This window comes from Vanessa cardui, chromosome 12, assembly GCF_905220365.1.
Source record: "Vanessa cardui chromosome 12, ilVanCard2.1, whole genome shotgun sequence".
NCBI classification, from domain to species: Eukaryota; Metazoa; Arthropoda; class Insecta; order Lepidoptera; family Nymphalidae; genus Vanessa; species Vanessa cardui.
This window is the reverse complement of record NC_061134.1, coordinates 1,382,766-1,403,528: the sequence shown is the minus strand read 5'-3', so window position 1 is coordinate 1,403,528 and position 20,763 is coordinate 1,382,766. Positions and strand designations below refer to the sequence as shown.

At 35.1% G+C, this 20,763-nt stretch overlaps 1 protein-coding gene across 2 annotated transcripts; it reads right to left on the bottom strand.

Moving 5' to 3' along the window:
* Positions 1 to 43: 43 nt before the first annotated feature.
* LOC124534507 (kinase suppressor of Ras 2) lies at positions 44 to 20,750 on the bottom strand. Of its 2 annotated transcripts, none has more exons than XM_047110430.1 (18): positions 20,433 to 20,750; positions 18,817 to 18,954; positions 18,303 to 18,441; positions 17,794 to 17,910; positions 16,868 to 16,997; positions 16,489 to 16,591; positions 15,882 to 16,051; positions 15,437 to 15,519; positions 15,049 to 15,227; positions 14,799 to 14,979; positions 14,217 to 14,321; positions 13,084 to 13,178; positions 10,582 to 10,758; positions 9,776 to 9,961; positions 6,843 to 6,976; positions 6,034 to 6,171; positions 4,854 to 4,983; positions 44 to 4,534 (listed from the first exon to the last, which is right to left on the bottom strand). In XM_047110430.1, the coding sequence occupies exons 1-18, from the start codon at positions 20,595 to 20,597 to the stop codon at positions 4,382 to 4,384; spliced, it is 2,523 nt and encodes an 840-aa protein (XP_046966386.1). In that variant the 5' UTR covers positions 20,598 to 20,750; the 3' UTR covers positions 44 to 4,381. The 2 variants fall into 2 exon arrangements, with proteins under 2 accessions (XP_046966386.1, XP_046966387.1); XM_047110431.1 differs by having other exon boundaries at positions 15,049 to 15,146.
* Between the last annotated feature and the right edge of the window lie 13 nt (positions 20,751 to 20,763).

Genomic DNA, 20,763 nt, shown 5'->3' with positions numbered 1-20,763 from the left:
TACTTTAAATGATTAAAGATATCAACAACAAAAAAAACAGCCAGAAACAGTGATGAAGATTTATTTTGGCAAATGCAACTAACCTAATCAATAGAAATCTCAATACATAATGTAACTACAACTGTTATCCAAATCCATCTGTACAATGGTACAACTGTTTATATTGGCTTTATAAGATTAATTATAAAAATGTAGTTTAATTATGAAGTGCATGATAATCAATATTTCTATTAAAGTTATGTAATTTTTCGTATAAAATAAATGTTGTAAATAAAAACATATTATATAGGTTGCAAAGAAAAATATGAAAAGAAAATAACAATAAAAATTTTGGGCCTGATTATGAGAATATCAAGTCTTTAAACACATTGAAATAAGTAATTTATAAATTTTTGTATATGTAAGCCAATGAAAAGAGTTGCACCTTTACTCACGTCCAAATAAATATTAATTAAGATACAATTGATCAAGCCACACCACATTCGCACTATATACAAAATACTGTGGCAGTAACTACAGAACCTTGTTTATAACTAACTTTAGAATTAATAGGAGTTTACTGACCAGAATAAATTTCGTCTATTATATTTAATAAAATTAAGTAAACAATAAAAATAACAAAGTGAGCTGAAAAGGCTGTTTAATATTATTAATTTACACAACTTCATGTCAAAATAGTTAATTTCGTTTGAAACTATTAAAATAATTGTTGCATTTGATTAAAACATTAACAAGACAATTTGAGAATAAAACCAGAAAGGCTATTCAGTAAGCATCAAATAAAATTCAATGTTGAGTATGAATTGAAAGAAAAATATTGACAAACATCAAAGATAAAACCAATACAAGCAAGAATTAATTTTCAATATTTCTCTATGAAATCCAATATTGAATTTTAATATTGTTTTTACAGAATAACTTTAAAGATATAACTTAAAATGTATGGTCTCTATATGTACATAAGATGAAGTTAGTAAAATGCGATTTTTATTATACATGAGTGGCACATACAACCCTCGATGGATTTCCAGTTAAAATCAGTCTATAATGGACCTAACGACAAGCCTCTTTAGAAATTTACATAAAATGGTAACACAATGATACCAAATAGATACCAATAGTCCTAAGTTCCCTAAGAGCTCTTTAAATAATATAAATAAATTTAAGCATTAAATTGTAACTATTTATTAAGAAATAGCAACATTTTATTAAACCATAAACAAACTGAAAATAAACAAGCTCTGTCATAGGACCATGCATCTTAAGAAAATGTCACTATTTAAGAAATATTGAAAGAACTACTCAAAGGAATGTTCTTTTATTTACATATTTTTATTACTACAATGTACATATATTACAACAGATATTTAAGTAATAACGGTCAGTCAATTTAGGTATTTCAAGGCATTATTTTTATGTAACATTTCAAAGCATGTGCAAATAAATATGTCAAAATCAAATTATACAAATCTATTTCGAGTGCCATAAATTAATTCATTAAAAAGGTAATTTTTTTTAATTCAAATTTCATCAGTGTCATTGTAGGTTTGTGAATTATATCATACAATGTAAATTGTATAATGAACCTATACATAATTTACTAGTAATTAACAAATAGATATATGTACACTGTACACTTTTACAAAAAGTCTTTTTGAAGGATTTTTCATAATTTTTTAACAGATATCACTACGAATTTGGCGAATGTTAGTACGTCGCTTTTTTTTTAATTTACATTTTTATCAACAAACTTAATCCTTCTAAAAATTATATTAATTCATATAAAAAGAAACCTTATTTCTTTGTTTTTTATTTATTTATCTGAAATGGTGAAATTTAGATTTCTATAATTAAATGGGTGATAGTTTATACGAGATTAAATTAAAATTGAAAAATCACCTCGATTAACGAAAAACCTTTTTAATAGTAATAATTGATTATTGATAAGAAATACCTTAACATTTTAATTATTATACAATACTGATGCAATAATTACAACTTCGCTGCAAAATAAATATAATTAACTGTGAAGATTTTTAATACCTTTATAAATGTATTTTTGTTTTGATTTTAATAGAATACAATTAAAAAAATGACTAATATTTACAACTCTAGGTTAAAAGTCGATTCTGATACGCAGTCACTACATCAAAACCAGTAACACTATACAATATTTACAGTTTTTTTTTTAATAAACAGTCAACTTTCACGTTTAAATACGAAAATATAATCTATCGTTAAATCAAGAGATCAATACTTCATGGCTACCTTCACACTTGAGCTTTAGGATATATTATTTTAAACGCGTTTTGTTATATCAAGAAATATTTGGAAAAGTAAATAACAATATATGAAGATTATATACGTTTTTTTTATCATGTTATAGGACTGGCAGAGGAACATTTATTAATGCCATGTTTAGCCTTTAAAAATGTTCTACTTTATGTGTCTCAATTCTTTGAATGTCTTTCAAATATAAAATGTATGCCAAAGTAATGATATTTGTTATAATAATAATAAGTAAATTATTATCATTGTTAATAGTATAAATATACATACAACAATATATGTATACATAAGTTATGTTTATGCCATTTATCTTATGGTCTATACTTGGTTCAGCAATTATTTCAAATGTATTTTAAATAAAACCTTATTATATATATATTGAAATATATAAACATAAAACATAAAGTTGCTGTTAGTACAAAGAGCCACTTGTAAAAATATGCAATTAACAGAAGAAGACCATTAAAAGTTATTCACTGTTTTTTTTTGGGAAATTAAAATACATTACAATGTTTTCCAAACAACACTTCTCCCAAACCATGTTACCATTTATTAGGGTTGCTTGAATCTTCATTCGAGGGCATTCAACCTTCTAGATTTAACATATTTCCCTTCAAATATAAAAATAGCAAAATCTTTTCTTAGTTTAGGGTACCTCGACATTATGTAACGAAACTATCTTTAATCGATGTGCGGTCATATTTTATCAGATCTTTAAATTATACATAACATACAGATTAGTATTGATAATGTACATGTTTTCTACTTTAAAGTGACATGGAGGGAAAAATATATTAACACCAAAATTAGCATTAAATTAATGAACCTAACATAAGTCTTTCTGCAGTCTAAAATGCATGTGACCATTTGCACTAACAGTAACAAGATTAGAATTTGGTGTTTTTAATGTTTTGACTTTGTTAACGAACTCTATGGATAGCCATAGAGTACTACATAAATAGCAGAATGTAAAGCTGCCAAGTGTAGACGTAGTTTTATCTCAATATTCGTTTTAAATCGGTTTACTTTATTCATCACCATGTATCAAATACTTAGACTTTGACAAAGTATAAATATATACATTGGCATTAATACATCGCTTATCCGCAGACGAAAAAAAATATTAAGTAATATTATCGTTTAATTAATTCAATTCACTAATTTAACTAGGATTTATAAAATCATCAAATTTTAATTACGAATGCGAGTGTCACCACGAGTTACCATGATCATGGCAACACTGATAGTCCTTCATTATATAACCATAATTAATAAGAATTTAAAAAACTAGTTCATCAAATTACACGTTTGCTTTAGTCTATATAAGGCAGTTGTTTTGATATTAATCGGTGCGATAATTATACATTTAAAATTACTTCATCAAGTCGACATTTTATTTTCATCCAACACATCATTTTATGCTGCCTAATGAGATTTTGTTATCACCAGATATTGTACATAGCAGAGTATTCCTATTTTTTAAATTATAGAACTGATAACATATAATGTACAGTTGAAAGATCGTAATAAAAACTATAATTTAGAATTGCATCAATCCAACTTTTGTTAAATTAAATAGATCATATGTTATTGACCGCATTTTAAATCTCGACTCAATTAGATGTATCGTCGGTACTTACTAGAGCCCCTGATGTTAAGAAATACTTTGTTATATTATATTACAATATGATTTAGTGACTTATTTATATGAAATTCGAACGAGACGGTTTTATGTTGTTAGAATGAGATAACAATATCGGACTTCATGCTCTTTCGTAATATAATAGTATCGATAATATTGGACTTACAATGATATTTTATAATGCGCACTGCGATATTTTATGAATAGATGTATGAGGTATTATTTTGAAGACGCTTTAGTAAGAAAAATAATCACAAAACTCCGTTAATTAGTCGACTCGGAGTATTGGAGAGCGTGTGGCTTCTCTTGTAGGTGCGAACTCTCGTTACGTCATCGGTGTCTCGTAACAAAATAAGAACGAGACGGATGAATCGTGTGTGAGCGAGAAGGCGCTTTAAGTGGCAACAGATCATTTTAAGGCCGCACGCACAGTGCGCCGACCAGCCTTTCTCAGAACACTGAGTCCGCAGAGCGAGACAGGTGTACCGGGTGCGAGGGAGAGCGCGCCAGTCGCTTTCGGGGGAGCTTTTCCAGCGTCGACAGTAAGTGCGGAAAGTCTGGCCGCTCGGTAGATCGGTAGGACCAGCACAGCATTAGAATGTCCTGGAACAATATACATTATTATGACAACTGTAAAGATAATGTTGTCTTAAATTTTCGCGATTATTACACATTTAAATAAAACTAGTTATAACGGATTTGAATCGCGTATATTAATTATACGGGTAGACTGACCTACCCGAGACCACGAACGCTGTAAAGTGCTCGAAACGAATGTCAAAAATAATTAATATACGCGATTCAAATCCGTTATAACTAGTTTTATTTAAAACTGTAAAGATTTTAGTATTACTTTATCTGTTGATGTGAATATTCATTTGATTTTAGTAGGCAAGTATATATGTACAGATGAAAATATTACCTTAATGTCTCTGGACGCTTGCATATTGGCCAGCGATTGCTTCACGCCCTTGCCGACCTGCCAGATGATGGCCTCCGGCGGTTGTCCCTTGAACGGGTACTCGCCGCAGAGCAACTCGTACCAAACAGTTCTGATAATCAATACAAAATATATAAGTTACGAAATTATATTTATAAACTTACAGCTCGAGACCGTTCGATATGTTTTTAGAAAATTTATATTTAGTTGTATTACAATACGTTTACGCCAAAATTACGTATATTTAGAATAATATAGATCAATTTGAAAGAAACGGTGAAAATGATCTTCTAATAGAAGTAACATCTGGTTTTTGACTTCGTAAAGTTAAGACATATTTGTTGAAGCACAGTATAATGAGGTTCCACGATTATTTTTAATTTGGCCTATATAATAAATTTAAAGCTCATGTCAATAGAAACCATTGGTCAATGGTGGGGAAATATTACTCAATTTAAGATTATATTAAAGATAAAAAAAATTTTAATTTCTAACACAGGAAGACACTTTACTGACATACTTTAATTAAAATGGTGGAAAAGAGCAACAACTGAGTTTCGTGCTGATTTTTATAGAATCTACTTTTCGAAACGCTGGGAAGTTTTGTATTTCATTCAATACTGTTACATGAAGATTTAAAAATGATTTTATGATCCCAATTTAATGAATAATATTTAGATTTTCTGTAAATGCTTCCAGCACTGAATATGACAAAGTGCAGTCGCGGTACAGATTTGCGATCATATAAATAGTGAACAAAGCGGCGAAACGCTGACCGTACCTATCCGATCCGTAGGCGTCCTAAGCACGTCCTACACGATCCCGTCGACAGACTCACTGCCGACAACATTACCCAGATAGGTACAGACAACAGACACCGACCCCGCCGGCGGGGTCGAGGTCCCTATTTACCGACACGTCGGCGCCTAGGCGTACGACGTTGAATGCACACGTCATTCCTCCCTGGAGTCGACGACGGCGTCCTAAGCCGAGGTCCGGCCTCATAGGAGGCACCCTTAGGATGCGCGTATTCTGAGCCCTTCAGTGGGCTCCCATCACTAGGCCTGAGCATATAGCTCGCCTACCCCACCCGGTGACGCTGTAGAGGCCAATAGGGCCAACAGCAATACACATTTCGAAAAAAAAAAAAAGCAACGCTGACCCGAAGGCGTAGACGTCGGTGGCCTTGGAGAAGGGCAGGTGCAGCGAGGCGTGCGGGCGCAGCGCGCGCACCAGCTCGGGCGCCAGGTAGCACAGCCAGCCCGGCGGGATGCCCAGGCTGTCGCCGCGCGCGCTGCGTCTGCGCACAGCATATGCAGATATATGACACACTTTTGCTTCTTGTAACAAAGCCATCTAGTGGAATTTGCACTCGACAAAAAAATTACTTATTTAAATTATGAGCTGTTTTTTAAAAACATCTCGTCTCGACGACTTAGAGTCGAGATGGCCCAGTGGTTAGAACGCGTGCATCTTAACCGATGATTGCGGGTTCAAACCCAGGCAAGCACCGCTGATTCATGTGCTTAATTTGTCTTTATAATTCATCTCGTGCTCAGCGGTGAAGGAAAACATCGTGAGGAAACCTGCATGTGACAAATGTCATAGAAATTCTGCCACATGTGTATTCCACCAACCCGCATTGGAACAGCGTGGTGGAATATGTTCCAAACCCTCTCCTTAATGGAAGCGGAGGCCTTAGTCCAGCAGTGGGTAATTTACAGGATGTTACTTTACTTTACTTTTTAAAAACATTTTTAAAGGTTTGTCTTAAAAATATTTTGTCCAACGCCTTCACTCTTTCCAGCTGTCCGATTTGAAGACTCTTCTTATATTACCGCCGGCGCATACTTGTGCACTATGATTGTGCGCGTTTAATTAGTCATGTTATATGTAGTCGAAACCTTAACATAAAAATTTGTTTATTTATTACTACTATCATTATACTTATGTATCTCAAGTCCAGCTTACTTGTTGCCGAAGCATAACTTGGTGACGCTGAAGAGTCCAAAGTCGGTGATGACCACTTTCCCGTTCTCGAGAAATATATTCTTCGTCTTCAGGTCTTTGTGAATGATGCCTCTAGCGTGAAGGTACCCCATGCCCTGCAAAAAGACGTATAATCAATTTATTATATATTATAGGATTTGGTATTTCATCATACTGATTACATAAAAAGTTTACTAAAATATAAAGTACAAAAATGAAAACTAAATTTACTAAACGAATTGTAATAAGACTAGTAGAAATACTAAATAAACAGTTGTTAGACAAATAAATTATCTACCGTTTTTTAAAACTTGGGGAGTTCCCACATCAAGATTATCATCAAATAAGTCTTACCCTCGAGGGTGAATGTGGATGTGATAAAATCAAAATCAAAGTATACTTTATTCAAGTGGGCTTTTACAAGCACTTTTGAATCGTCATTTAACAATTAAGTGAAGCTACCACCGGTTCGGAAAGTAGATTCTACCGAGAAGAACCGGCAAGAAACTCAGTAGTTACTCATAATGTTGTCTTAAATTTTCGCGATTATTACACATTTAAATAAAACTAATTATAACGGATGAATCGCGTATATTAATTATTTTTAAAACATCCCGACGTTTCGAGCACTTTGCAGTGTTCGTGGTCACGGGTAGACTAAGATGACATTCGTCTATTTGAAGAACAAAGGAAATATTATTAACAACTACCGCCAACGATTTCTCAATTGATATCTTGAGTAACGTTCCGGTTGCACGCAGAAGGCACTAACTGTGTCTTTAGGTCTTGCAGTCTGTTGGATTTGGGATTTCAAATTTTTAATAAGTGGATCCCATTCCATAGTAAATTGAATGTTTTTATTTATAGAATTAAGATGTACTAAAAATGCAGATGTCAGATCACTAGGTAATATTGTGAAAGTGTCATCTACGTACCGTTTGTAAAACCTAGGTGTTATAGGTCCGGAGCGAAGAGCCCTCTCCTCCAGGTCTTCCATGAACAAATCGGCGACCACGGGGGATACTGGAGAACCCATGGCTACCCCGTCAACTTGTACATAGAATTCATCATTCCACAATAAATAACCAGATGTGAGGCAGTGATGTAACAGCTCTGCATATTCAATAGGCATGTTGTGTGTCTGTAGCTTCCTCTTGTCAAGAGGAATTAGAGGCAAATAATTCTTTAGCTTTCCTTGACATCCTTATTATCAAGAATCCTGACAATACATTAAGTCACACAGTTTATAGGAAACCCACACACACCAACAAATACCTCAATGGTGACTCGCACCACCACCCTAGCCAGTTAGCTACCGTTGGCAAATCTTTGTTTCAGAGAGCCCACCATCTCTGCGATGCTGAACACCTAGAGGACGAGCTACGTCAGGTCAAGCTTGCACTCCACCAGAACAAGCTGCCCGTGCCTCGCCAGCATCGCAGAAGCCGTATCAAGCCACCCACAGTTGAGCGACAACCTGCATTTCTACCATATGTGAAGGGAGTTACAGACAGGATTGGTAACATCTTGAAGCGAGCTTCAATTAAAACCGTTTACAAGCCTCATAAGAAAGTGAGCCAGTTCTTGAGACCTATCAAGAGTAATATTCCCTTACAAACTGCAGGAGTATATAAACTCGAATGTGAGTGTGGTTTATCTTACATAGGCCAAACAAAGAGAAGTATCGGTACCAGGGTCAAGGAACATATAGGAGATGTCAAAAATAGGCGTTCTTCTAAGTCTGCAGTCTGTGAACATGCTCTGGATAAACCTAACCATTTTATCCGATTTGATAAACCACAGATCCTCGCTAGAGAACACAGATTCATTCCTAGAATGATACGCGAGGCTATTGAAATTCAAAAACATCCGAACTTCAATAGAGAAGATGGTTGGAGACTTTCTAACACCTGGGATCCACTTATTAAAAATTTGAAATCCCAAATCCAACAGACTGCAAGACCTAAAGACACAGTTAGTGCCTTCTGCGTGCAACCGGAACGTTACTCAAGATATCAATTGAGAAATCGTTGGCGGTAGTTGTTAATAATATTTCCTTTGTTCTTCAAATAGACGAATGTCATCTTAGTCTACCCGTGACCACGAACACTGCAAAGTGCTCGAAACGTCGGGATGTTTTAAAAATAATTAATATACGCGATTCATCCGTTATAATTAGTTTTATTTAAATCAGTAGTTACTCTTTTTCAACATTTAAAAAAAATACAGTCATGTTAGTTAATACAATTATTTAAATTAATATATCCTGCTTGGAAGTCAACAGGTATTAATTCCACGCTTTTTTATCATCTACAAAATCTTGTATCGAATAATACGCCTTTTTCACCAATATATTTTTTATAAACGATTTGAATTTTCGAGACGGTAAAGTTAAAAAGTCTGCGGAATTTTATTATAGAAATGTATATCTTGCCCCAAGAAAGATTTATTGACTTTGCGGAGTCGGAAACTTGGCGTTATAAGCTTATCCCTACTTCTAGTGCATATACAATGATTATCACTGATTTTATCAAAATGATCAATGTTATTGTGACTATACATGATATTGTTGTAAATATATTGCGACGCAACAGTGAGTATTCCTACTCTGTTAAAAACATCCCGATGAGAGTATCTAGCTCCAAGATTATAAATAAACCGAATTGCTCTCTTTTGTAAAATAAAGACAGATTCAATGTCTGCAGCGTTACCCCAAAGTAATATGACATAATACTGTGAAAATAACTAAAATAAACTAAACGAGCGGTATCAATATCAGTTAGTTGTCTAACTTTTCTAACCGCGTATGCTGCGGAGCTGAGTCTCCCTGTTAGGGACGACAAATGGGGACTCCACTGAAGTCTGGAATCCAATTCTATTCCCAAGAACACCGTAGATGGCCCGGTGGGCCGTACCTGCGAGATCTGCTGCGCCACGATGACGCTCTTGTTGGCGGTGAACTTGTCCTTGCGCAGGTGGATGTGCGTGTAGAGCGTCATGCCCTTGCACAGCGACGTGACGATGGCGAGCCGCGGCGGCTTCATGCACGCGCCCATGAACAGCACCAGATTCTCGTGGCGGGTTTTGCGGAACGTTGCCACCTGGAAATATTACATTTATTTCATGAATATTTTTCATGCAATCATTACATTTATTTTATAAAAAATTTTCATGTTTTTAAAAATAAAAATTGTAACCGATGTATTGTGATCTATATTCGATACGGAAAAAATTATTGATTTTTTTAATACTCGTTTTTTTGTTATTTCAATAATTCATATATGAATAAAATCAAGTGGTGAGAAAAATAGCAATAGTATATCTGTTATTGTCTAATGCTACAAACCACTTATAGTACAATAACTAAAAAAATCTTGCACATTTTAGATTTAAATAGATATTGACTAGAAAATGGTCATATAAACGTATGCAAAAGAATCAGTCTAATTGCATCATATTATACAAAGGAAATGAAAAGAAAAAATACAATAGAAATAACATAATTCATTAGATACAATTTGAAATTGAGTCTACCCAAAAAACATAGCGAGTCACGTTAACAATAATATAACAGCATCAGTCTTTAAATTTCCCACCGCTGGGATAACGACTCCTCTCCCTCTAAGAAGAAGGATTGGAGCATATTTCACAACGCTGCTCCAATGCTCCAATCAAATAATACATTGCATGAATTCAATTTAGTTATTCAAAATGTCCGCACCTCGTGTTTGAAGGTGTCGAGCGGCACGGAGTGGTCGCTGAGCGCGTTGACGTGCAGCAGCTTGACGGCCACGGCGCCGTGCCAGCTGCCGCGGTACACGGTGCCGAAGCGACCCGTGCCGATCTTCTCGAACAGCTTCAGCTCGTCGTACGGGATGTCCCACTCCTTCATCGTCAGCTGTCGACATTACGCGCACATCATTGCAACTATATCGAAACGACGAGCAACGCCATCTAGTGTGATACAAAGTAAACCTTTGTATAGTGATATTAATCACACTAGCTATAATTAACGGTCATTTAAAATAATATTATAAATGAAAAAGTAACTCTGTCTGTCTGTCTCTTTAATACAAAATCTCCAGTAGATTAGAGACCAATTTAAATGAAATTTGATATGCAAATAGTCTAGAGCCTGAGAAAGGACATAGGCTACTTTATAATTGGTACAAAGTCTTGTAAAGAAAGAGGTCTTATATCAATGTTATATTTTAAGTTAATATGTAAATATATTTTTGCTTTGCTCGCTAACTATCACCTTATTTTATAACATTATTTTATAGATAAATTATATTATACATATAGTCAAGCCAAATCATGATACCTGAGACATGGTCATACCCACCCATAGACGATTTTATATAAGCTACTACTTATTCCATACACAAGACTAAGACACTTTACAATTGTCTGTAAATATACTGGCAAATCCACTAGGTTATACACCCTTCTAATAAAAACACATCAATAAAATATTTTGCGATGCAAAGATAATTATAGCACTAAAATACCTACTTCTTCGAATATTCGGCGATGATGTAAAAACGTAGACATATTGAAAACTATCCAATCACTGTCTAATAAAAACAAAACCTTTATCAATTAAAAAATTCACTATCGAATCTTTATTCAACTTTTCACTTAAGTGTTAATATTTTAACAAAAAGCTCGTCCGTTAATGAACAACGAAATGCACTAATAGTCAATCTGTGAATGCAGTTATCAGTGAACGAGAGGTCGACGGATGCAGCGCTGACGATAAGCTCTGCATCGACAAATCTGTCACTAAGGAATGTTGCACACTTGTACAGTAGCATTGAGAATGCCTCGGTCATTTGATACGAGCCTGTTAAGATAAACAAACGATTTATAACGTATCCGCTTACTCCCGTATTCAAAGTTATTTGTTTATTTTTATATGGTGTAAGCTCGAAAGCTATTTAATATTGGTGGAATATTTATGCTTTTCTATGATGAAAAATAAATGATTATGATTATTATTTCAGTAAAGAACAATAATTAAAATGTTTACAAAATCAATAAATATATTTAAAAAAAAACCATTTAATAGCTTGTAACTGAGTTAGTAGGAAATGAAGCTATATGTGTACATAATATATACATACATAATTTATACAGATACTGGTTAAAAATAATTTAGATACTAAGTAAAGATTAAAGTAAATTTTGTTTATATTAGGATAATAGATATATATATATATATTTCCTAACACAAACATATTTAGCTATAAAGCTCTGTGACGAATAATGATAAAATAAGTTCAAAGCTGGACATAAACAGACACTGTTTCGTCACAAGTACACATGTGTTAAAGACTCGAGTGTCGAGTGTCATAAATAAGCCCTTATCTTACGAGCTTTTGATAAATAACTCGCTGAAATGAACCAAAGCTTTGATCTCATTTAAAACCCTACAAAGCTTTCGTGTCTCTCAGATTAATTAAATATTTTATAATGACTTCATCTATAGCTGTATTTATAATGTATTTTAAAGGTAATAGTTTTTTTCTGTGAATATACATAATACTATATAAATAAGGTCAAATTAATATTTAATATCTTTTACTATTTCTAAATAATGTAATATCCGTAACCGAAATTATTCGAAGTTGAAACATATAAAATATTATAGTACATACATTTGATTATATACACATCCGAAACGACATATCTATAACGTCCCCGATACAGATGTATAATAAATATGATATTTAGTTATCGAGCACTTAAATACAACTTAGTTTTTAAAGTAAATAAATATTCTTAAAAAAAGGGTTTCATCGTTTTAGCCTTTATTCCATTAACTTGGACTTATGTTTTTAAATTTTACAATTAATAATTTGATAATTTCACTTGCTTATCTTTAACTTTGAGAATGGAAAGATACCTATATGCTCGATTCTATATCTAGATACGATTAAACTTACAGGTACATCTACAGGAGCCCCTATGTAGTAGGAAAAAATAAATTAACCACCGCCGATGGATAGTGGCTATATATATGAGCCATTCAAATTGGAATAAAACAATATTATCTAATGCTGTTTCGCAGTAGAATATCTTACGTGTGGGTGGAACCTACTCAAGACGGGCTTATTCAAGGCTATAAGCCACTATCCATCGGTTGTAGATACAGAACCAAGCGGGTTGAGGTGGAGGCGTGAGGGGCGTGAGGGGGGGGGGGGTGCAGGCGGGTACTCACGCTGTTCTGTCGCGGCCAGCGCGCGTCGTGCGCGGCGTCGTGGCGGCCGCTGTCCGTGGAGCCCGAGCCGCTCAGCGACACGCGCCCCGAGCCCTCTGCGGAACACCCCTCCATTCAAATATAAACTACCAAGTGACTGGACCCAATAACCGATTTGTTTCCACAATATTAATTATTTGAAATATATTTCTGCATAATATTATATATTTGTCGACCTCCATGGTCGAGTGGTGTGTACACCGGTTTTCATGGGTACGCCACTCTGAGGTCCCGGGTTCGATTCCCGGCCGAGTCGATGTAGATTACCATTAGTTTTCTATGTTGTCTTGGGTCTGGGTGTACGTGGTACCGTCATTACTTCTGATTTCCATAACACAAGTGCTTTAGCTACTTACATAGGGATCAGAGTAATGTATGTGATGTTGTCTCATATTTATTTATTTATTTATAATGAATAATGAGACCATAGGTCCCGGGTTGTATGGGACAGTCCTACTATAAAGCTAAGTTAAAACTTTTTCCATAAACTCCAACCTTTATGGCTGTGACATAATAGGGAATTCTTGAAGTGTTCAAAACGATAAATCAAATTCAAATATTTAAATATAAATATTGGACAACATCACATTACTCTGATCTTAATGTAAGTGGAAAATCAGAAGTAACACAAAAACCCAGACCCAAAACATCATAGAAAATTAATGAACTTTTTCTACATCGACTTGGCTGGGAATCGAACCTGTGACCTTGTAATGGCGTGCTTATGTAAATATACATATTTTACAATTTTAGTGATATGTGAACTCACCCAGAGGTAACGGGTGTAGACGGAGCCTTACCACCAGTCAAGGCAATGTATATCTCACAAAAAAATATACAATGCTTTGACAATTTTTAAGACAATACACCAATATGTAATAAGTTGTGCATTTTCATCCATCCATCATTTCCACCAACCCGCATTGTAACAGCGTGGTGGAATATGTTCCAAACCTTCCCCTCAAAGGGAGAGGAGGCGTTTAGCCCAGCAGTGGGAATTTACAGGCTATTGTTGTTGTTGTTGTGCATTTGTTTTTTTTATCATAGCGACTGTGGCAACATTAGAATTTGAGTAAGGTGCGCATGCGCTGTACCGCTTTTGATGCTGGAGGTCAGCTCTTCCTTGTGGTCGGCCATGGACCGCGCAGGCGACTGGACGTGGGACGAGTGGTTCGGACTGGACACTGGAGGTTTTACTTCTATAAACCAAACAATTCTTTTATTAGAATAATATGCTAAGTTTTTGTAAAAAAAACTTAATGTTTATAATGTTCGCGATTAAATTTTGTTAAAATTCATGTTTAGAAACATATCGTGTTAATAAATTGTTTATAATTAATTATTAAGGTAACAATTTTGAATCAGTTTATTTAATGATTTTATTACTCCTTTTTGTTTGTACTTAACCAAGAGAGTTTCACGAACTATTAAAAATTAATTTGCCCAGTGCGTTAACACTAGGTAATATAGAAAATAGCATTAAACGGCGAGTTAAAAAGGAAGCGTGGTATGAACTACTTTCAGTACATCCTGAACATACGACAATAGTGGATACGATAATCTTGTACAAGCTAGTCACATTTATATTTATATATAGGTGATCATTATGTAATACTAAAAAGTGATCACAACCACTCGTGATATATTAGTGATTTAGTGCCAAAACATGTCGTCACCCGGGAAGTGGAACTGCTGCTTGGCGGCGTGCTGGTGCGGCGGGTGGTGCGCGTGGTGCGCGTGGTGCGCGTTGTGCGGCGCGTGCGCGTGCGGCTGCGGCGTGGCGGGCGCGGCCAGCGCGGGCGACGACGGCGTGGAGCTGTTGCACGACGACGTGTTGGACGACGAGTCGGGCCCGGCCTGCAACACACGGGCGTGAGCGGCGGCGGTGGTGGCAGCGGTGGTGGTGGCGGCGGCGGCGGTACGTACGGCGTGGTGCGGCGCGGGCGGCGGGCGGCGGCGGTGCGGCGTGAGCGACGGCAGCAGCGCGGCGCGCGCGGCGCCGGCCGCCGGCAGGTACAGGCCGCCTGCGCACGCGCGACCACGCGTCATTAGAGCGACTATACTCGACCCGCGGGACGCGGGGATTTTTTTTTGCGCACCTCTGACTAGTTTTCAAAACAGAGCTCGTCAGGTATCAGAGGAACGCTCGAGTGGCGAAAAAATAGATATGAAAACGAAAAAAATATAAATGTAACTGGAGGATTCCATGGTACTGATTACGAGCAAAATTTTCACAGTGAACAATACGAGTGAAGTATTTGTGTTTAAATAAATATAGCCAAATTTTTCATAACTTAATTATATGATGCGTTACCATCTTTATGAAATTTTTCTTTGAAGGCCGTGACAAACTCTGGCGGCAAGCCGCACGACGGAGGAACTTTACTTTCACAATCTCTGCAACAAAAATAAAGTTTACATTTATTATTCGGAATACTGTCACAAGCTACATTTTAATAATTATACTTGCATTTTCATTCAAACATTAGAGCACAGTGGATATAATGGAAAGCTTCATTACAATAAAACACACCGCATTAGTTATCATGTGTGTACGTGCATATATGAATGGCTGGAGAAGAAATGGTAAACAAATCTTATATTTACATATTTATTCGCTTATTATATTTGGCAAATGATTCTTATTAATACAAATATACAATTATGTCTCACAGATTATTGATATTTCAGGTCAATCTAGTTTACATCTCTCGCCATTGAAATCGTCAATGTATAACTCAAGGAGACAGCGGTCTCACCGGTGGCACTTGAACTTGCACTCCTTGCACTTGAGTCCAGAGCCGAAGAGCATCTGCTTGTCGCAGTAGTCGCAGGTGGCGATCATGTTGAAGGTCTTGGTGAAGCGGTGCGCGATGTCGTGCGCCATGCAGCCGCTCACCGTGGGCGTGCGCGGCGAGCACGACGTGGCCTGTGCAAACGTGACGTCATTATAAATTCAATTTTATTATTATTGGAATTATATTTCTTACAGCCTTTTACGAATTATAAAATGAAATCAAAATATACTTATTTAAGTAGGTTTTACAAGCACTTTTAAATCGCCATTTAACAAACTATATTAAACGAAGCTACCAGTGGTTAGGATTGCAGATTCTACTGCAAGAAACCAGCGAGAAATGTACTAGTTCCTTCCTGGAAGTCAACAAGCATTAGCTCCGCGCTTTTTTATCATCTATATAATCTTGTATTGAATAAAATGGTCACTTTACTATTACATTTGACTATTTTAAAAATATTCTCAATTAGTTACTCTTGTTAATAGGCTCTTATGACAACTTATGGCATTGCTTTTCCGATTCCAATGACAATACCAGACTAAATTTCATACATACAAAGCAAACTTACATTAGTATTATAGTATCCGTGCGGGGGGTCGGGGTCGGGGTCGCGAGGGGAGGCGGGCGGACTGCCTTCCATCGTGCCAACTGCGGACGACTGGCTGTTGTCACTGAAACACGCATATTAAGTTTTTTTTAATTAATAGGTATTTAGTTTAGCCTATTTTTCTGGCACTAACAAATATCTCATAATAAATTTTTAATTGTCACACAATTCTTCTATATATAAATTAAGAGCTACAAGGATTGGTGTTAATATGCCACTTAAGATATACAATACTAAGAATGAATCAAAACATCATTAGGAAAATGGAAACATCAATAATTAAAATAGACATATTAAACAAAAAAAAATGTATTTGAACAGGCAGGAAATCATAACGAACCTAAGATCTGACGTGTCTGGCTTGACAGAGAGCTGTGACTCGTGCGAGCGCGACTTGGTGAGCGCGGCGGGGGCGGGCAGGTGGACATTCTGCTTGCGTTTGTTTATCGGTGTCGTTGGAGACTTTCCACCTGAAAAATTACGAACATCGAAATAAAATATTGTTATTGATAACTTCTGAAACAACTGTATAACGTCTCATTGGCAAATCGTTTATATGGTAGGCCGATATTGGGGCTATAACAACAACAGCCTGTAAATTCCCACTGCTGGGCTAAAGGCCTCCTCTCCCTTTGAGGAGAAGGTTTGGAACATATTCCACCACGCTGTTCCAATGTGGGTTGGTGGAATACGCACGTGGCAGAATTTCTATGAAATTTGTCATATGCAGGTTTCCTCACGATGTTTTCCTTCACCGCTGAGCACGAGATGAATTATAAAGACAAATTAAGCACATGCATCAGCGGTGCTTGCCTGGGTTTGAACCCGCGATCATCGGTAAATATGCACGCGTTCTAACAACTGGGCCATCTCGACTCAAATGGTAGCAATTCGATATATTCCCAATGCTCTACCAACCTTGAGGACTAAAATGTTTTGGTATTTTGGTATGTAATGACACTGACTCACTCACTTTAAATTGGAACAGAACTATACTAGGTAGTATGTGCTATTATGCAGAAGATTAAGTGATAAATGGATGTCACCTACCCACACCGGCTTGCTCAAATTTTATAACACATATCACCAATAAAATTGTAAATAATTGTAGTACAGTTAGTAAATTTGATCCTCATCATTATGACCCTTGTGTGATTTGATCATTTTCACTGTCGCATTTTTCTTAATATTTTAATTTATAACAGCAGTTGATCAGCTTTAACAAATAATAAACTGATTAATAAAGATGTAGGTTTGAAATATAACCTTTTTTATGGTTGGAATTACGATCGTCCCTCGCACGAGGCGACCCGCGTCCGTGTCGCTCCCACGAGTCCCAGTACAGGGGCAGCTCCACAGCACCATCTCCGCGAGCCAAAGCCTCTGAAATAACATAAATACTAATTTGTTACAACTTCCAAATATTTACAATAAGAATATCATACTGCCATAATGATCCATTTTTTTTAAATATGAGACAACATCACATACATTACTCTGATCCCAATGAAAGTAGCTAAAGCACTTGTGTTATGGAAAATCAGAAGTAACGACGGTACAACAAACACCCAGACCCAAGACAACATAGAATACTAATTATAATCTACATCGACTCGGCCGAGAATCGAACCCTGAACTTCGGAGTGGCGTACCCATGAAAACCGGTGTACTCATCACACGACCACGGAGGTCGTCATTATTTCCAAATTTCAAGTATTTTATGAGAACATTAGTGCTTAGTTGATTTTGCAAGGCTAAAATATACATGTAGTCACCTGTATAACTTCGTAGCCTCTGCATTGCTCTGCACAGTCTTCGCACCTCCTCATCCCGTGCTCCACATAGCATTGCACGCAGTTCATGTTCCGTTCTTTCGCGAAGGGTTTCCAGTGATGACACTCGGGATAATACAGCCTAGAGATCATATAAAATTATCTCATTAAAACCATTTATTTACCAAATCATAATTGATCTATCTATTTTCTGATGACTAACAAATATAAGTAATAGTAAGCACCTTCAAATTAAATAAGAAGGAGAGTTTAGGTTTTGGGTAATAGTGCAGTTGGAATTTGGAATTTTTATTATTGTTTGGAATAGAAGATGATTATGTCATGTTATTTAATAACATATATATATAACAACTTTATTTAAACAAAGTTGAGTTTATTAAATTATTACCTATTATAAGTTATAAACATTAAAACTTACTATTTCTGAACAGTTGGTAATTAACTTGATTTTTGATATTAATTGATAGAAGTAAAATATTGGTATGTTTTAATTTACCTCTATAGCATCAATACTGAGCCCCACAACGCGCAGCCACTGCCTCAGGCTGGGGACATGTCCTAGTTCTCTCTGAATTTCTTCCACAAACTGAGCTTTTATTACAAGTTGTCTTGAAAAATGTTTTACAAGTTTACCCTGAAATATAAATAAAATAATCAAATATTGATATTCAATAAAATATATATAATAAAAGTAATCAAGACATGTTAATTAATTCAAATAGCAAAAGTAAATAAACTTCAATGTACATAACAGTCAGTTGAACCGTGCAGTTATTTTGCATGAATAAAAAAACAATAACAGATTGTGTCACTGTTTTCATTTAACATATAAATACCATTAAACAGATATATCAATGTAAACAAAACTTGTATCCAAACATATAAATTGATTTCAGAGTTAAATGACTTTTAAGATGTAAAATACAGATTTATTTGTAAACATTCAGTGTAAGATTAGCAATGAGATCAAGAATTGAATTGAATTAATTTTTATTACAAAATTCTATAGTTATATATTTACAACATTGAATACAACAATCATTTGTTCGATACTTAAGTTCTGTCTGGTGTAACAAAAATAAAATCTTCAGATCAATTATTTTATAAGACACAAAACAAATATATTCAAATAAAATTTAAACATATAATTTTCTATTATTTTAAAAACTGTTATCTCTCAACAATTTCAAATATTATTACATTAAAATATTTTAAATTATTGTAGTAGTTTGATTTTGTTTTATTTGAAATTTAATGATTCTTGAATTAAAAAGATATTTAATCAATTTAAAAATCATAGTACATTATTTATCATAATTTTTATTAACTTTTTATAAGGACTAAACATCTGTAATATGTATTTGGGTTTACATTCCATATTCATATAACCAATGTTGAATATATTTCTTTAAAGTTATTCTTAAGTAATTTAGATACAAAAACCATAACTGTTAAAACTGGAATATATCTGTATTCTCATCGCTCCATCCATCTAAATTCACTTCCATATACAATTGAGGGCAGTATTGTTAAATCTTATATAGAATTAATTATTTATATATTCATGTCAATTGAATTGAAAAATCTATTGTTACCTTTTAAGCTAATGACTCTCATAAATAATAGAAATGTTCATTAGTATGACACAATCAAGAAATGTTTCCTATATCATAAACATTTATAATTCTCTAATTTATAAACTTTCTAACAGTAAATTATGTTACATATGACAGCTTATTAATTTGAGTGTATCTTTAGACAATTTAAGTAACAAAATATTACAACAAATTGTTCGAAAGATAATAGGGTGCATACATTTTGGATATAATAACATTAGATATTTTATAAATACTATTTCCTTTTTAAATTTTGAATACGATGACTGCAGTATCGTATTAGAAGAGAATCATAAAAACATTCAATACAGTAAAATAGGGCAGTGTAGCTCAAGGTAACTGGATATGCGCGCGCTCACACTTTCTACAACGGCAATGAACTAATCACACCGATCCTTGAGCCCAGAGGCCTTGAAGTTCAGGCCTGACAAACTGTTCAAGGGCACATCTTGTTTCCATAACACGTAACGTAAAGCAATAACTACGTCCGTCCTACCTCCAGGGTCCGGATCTCCTGCTGCGTCAGCTCTGCGCTGGTCGAGCATTGTGTCCTCAACCCCTCGAGCCTGTCCGCTGAAACGTCGATCATCGACTGAATCGTCTCTATCATCTGAATTGCATCACGGATTCTCTTTTTTTCGATCTCGTTCTCTGCATCCATTACAAATATCACAGCACTATACACGATCCACTAATCACTACTTATAAGTAAAAAACTCTTTATTCATTATAAAAAATGAATATGAATATACAAAACATTGCAGGTGTTGTATTGCCGATACAGCGGCCATGTCCGAAGAAAATCTATATTCTTGTCTATGGTGATC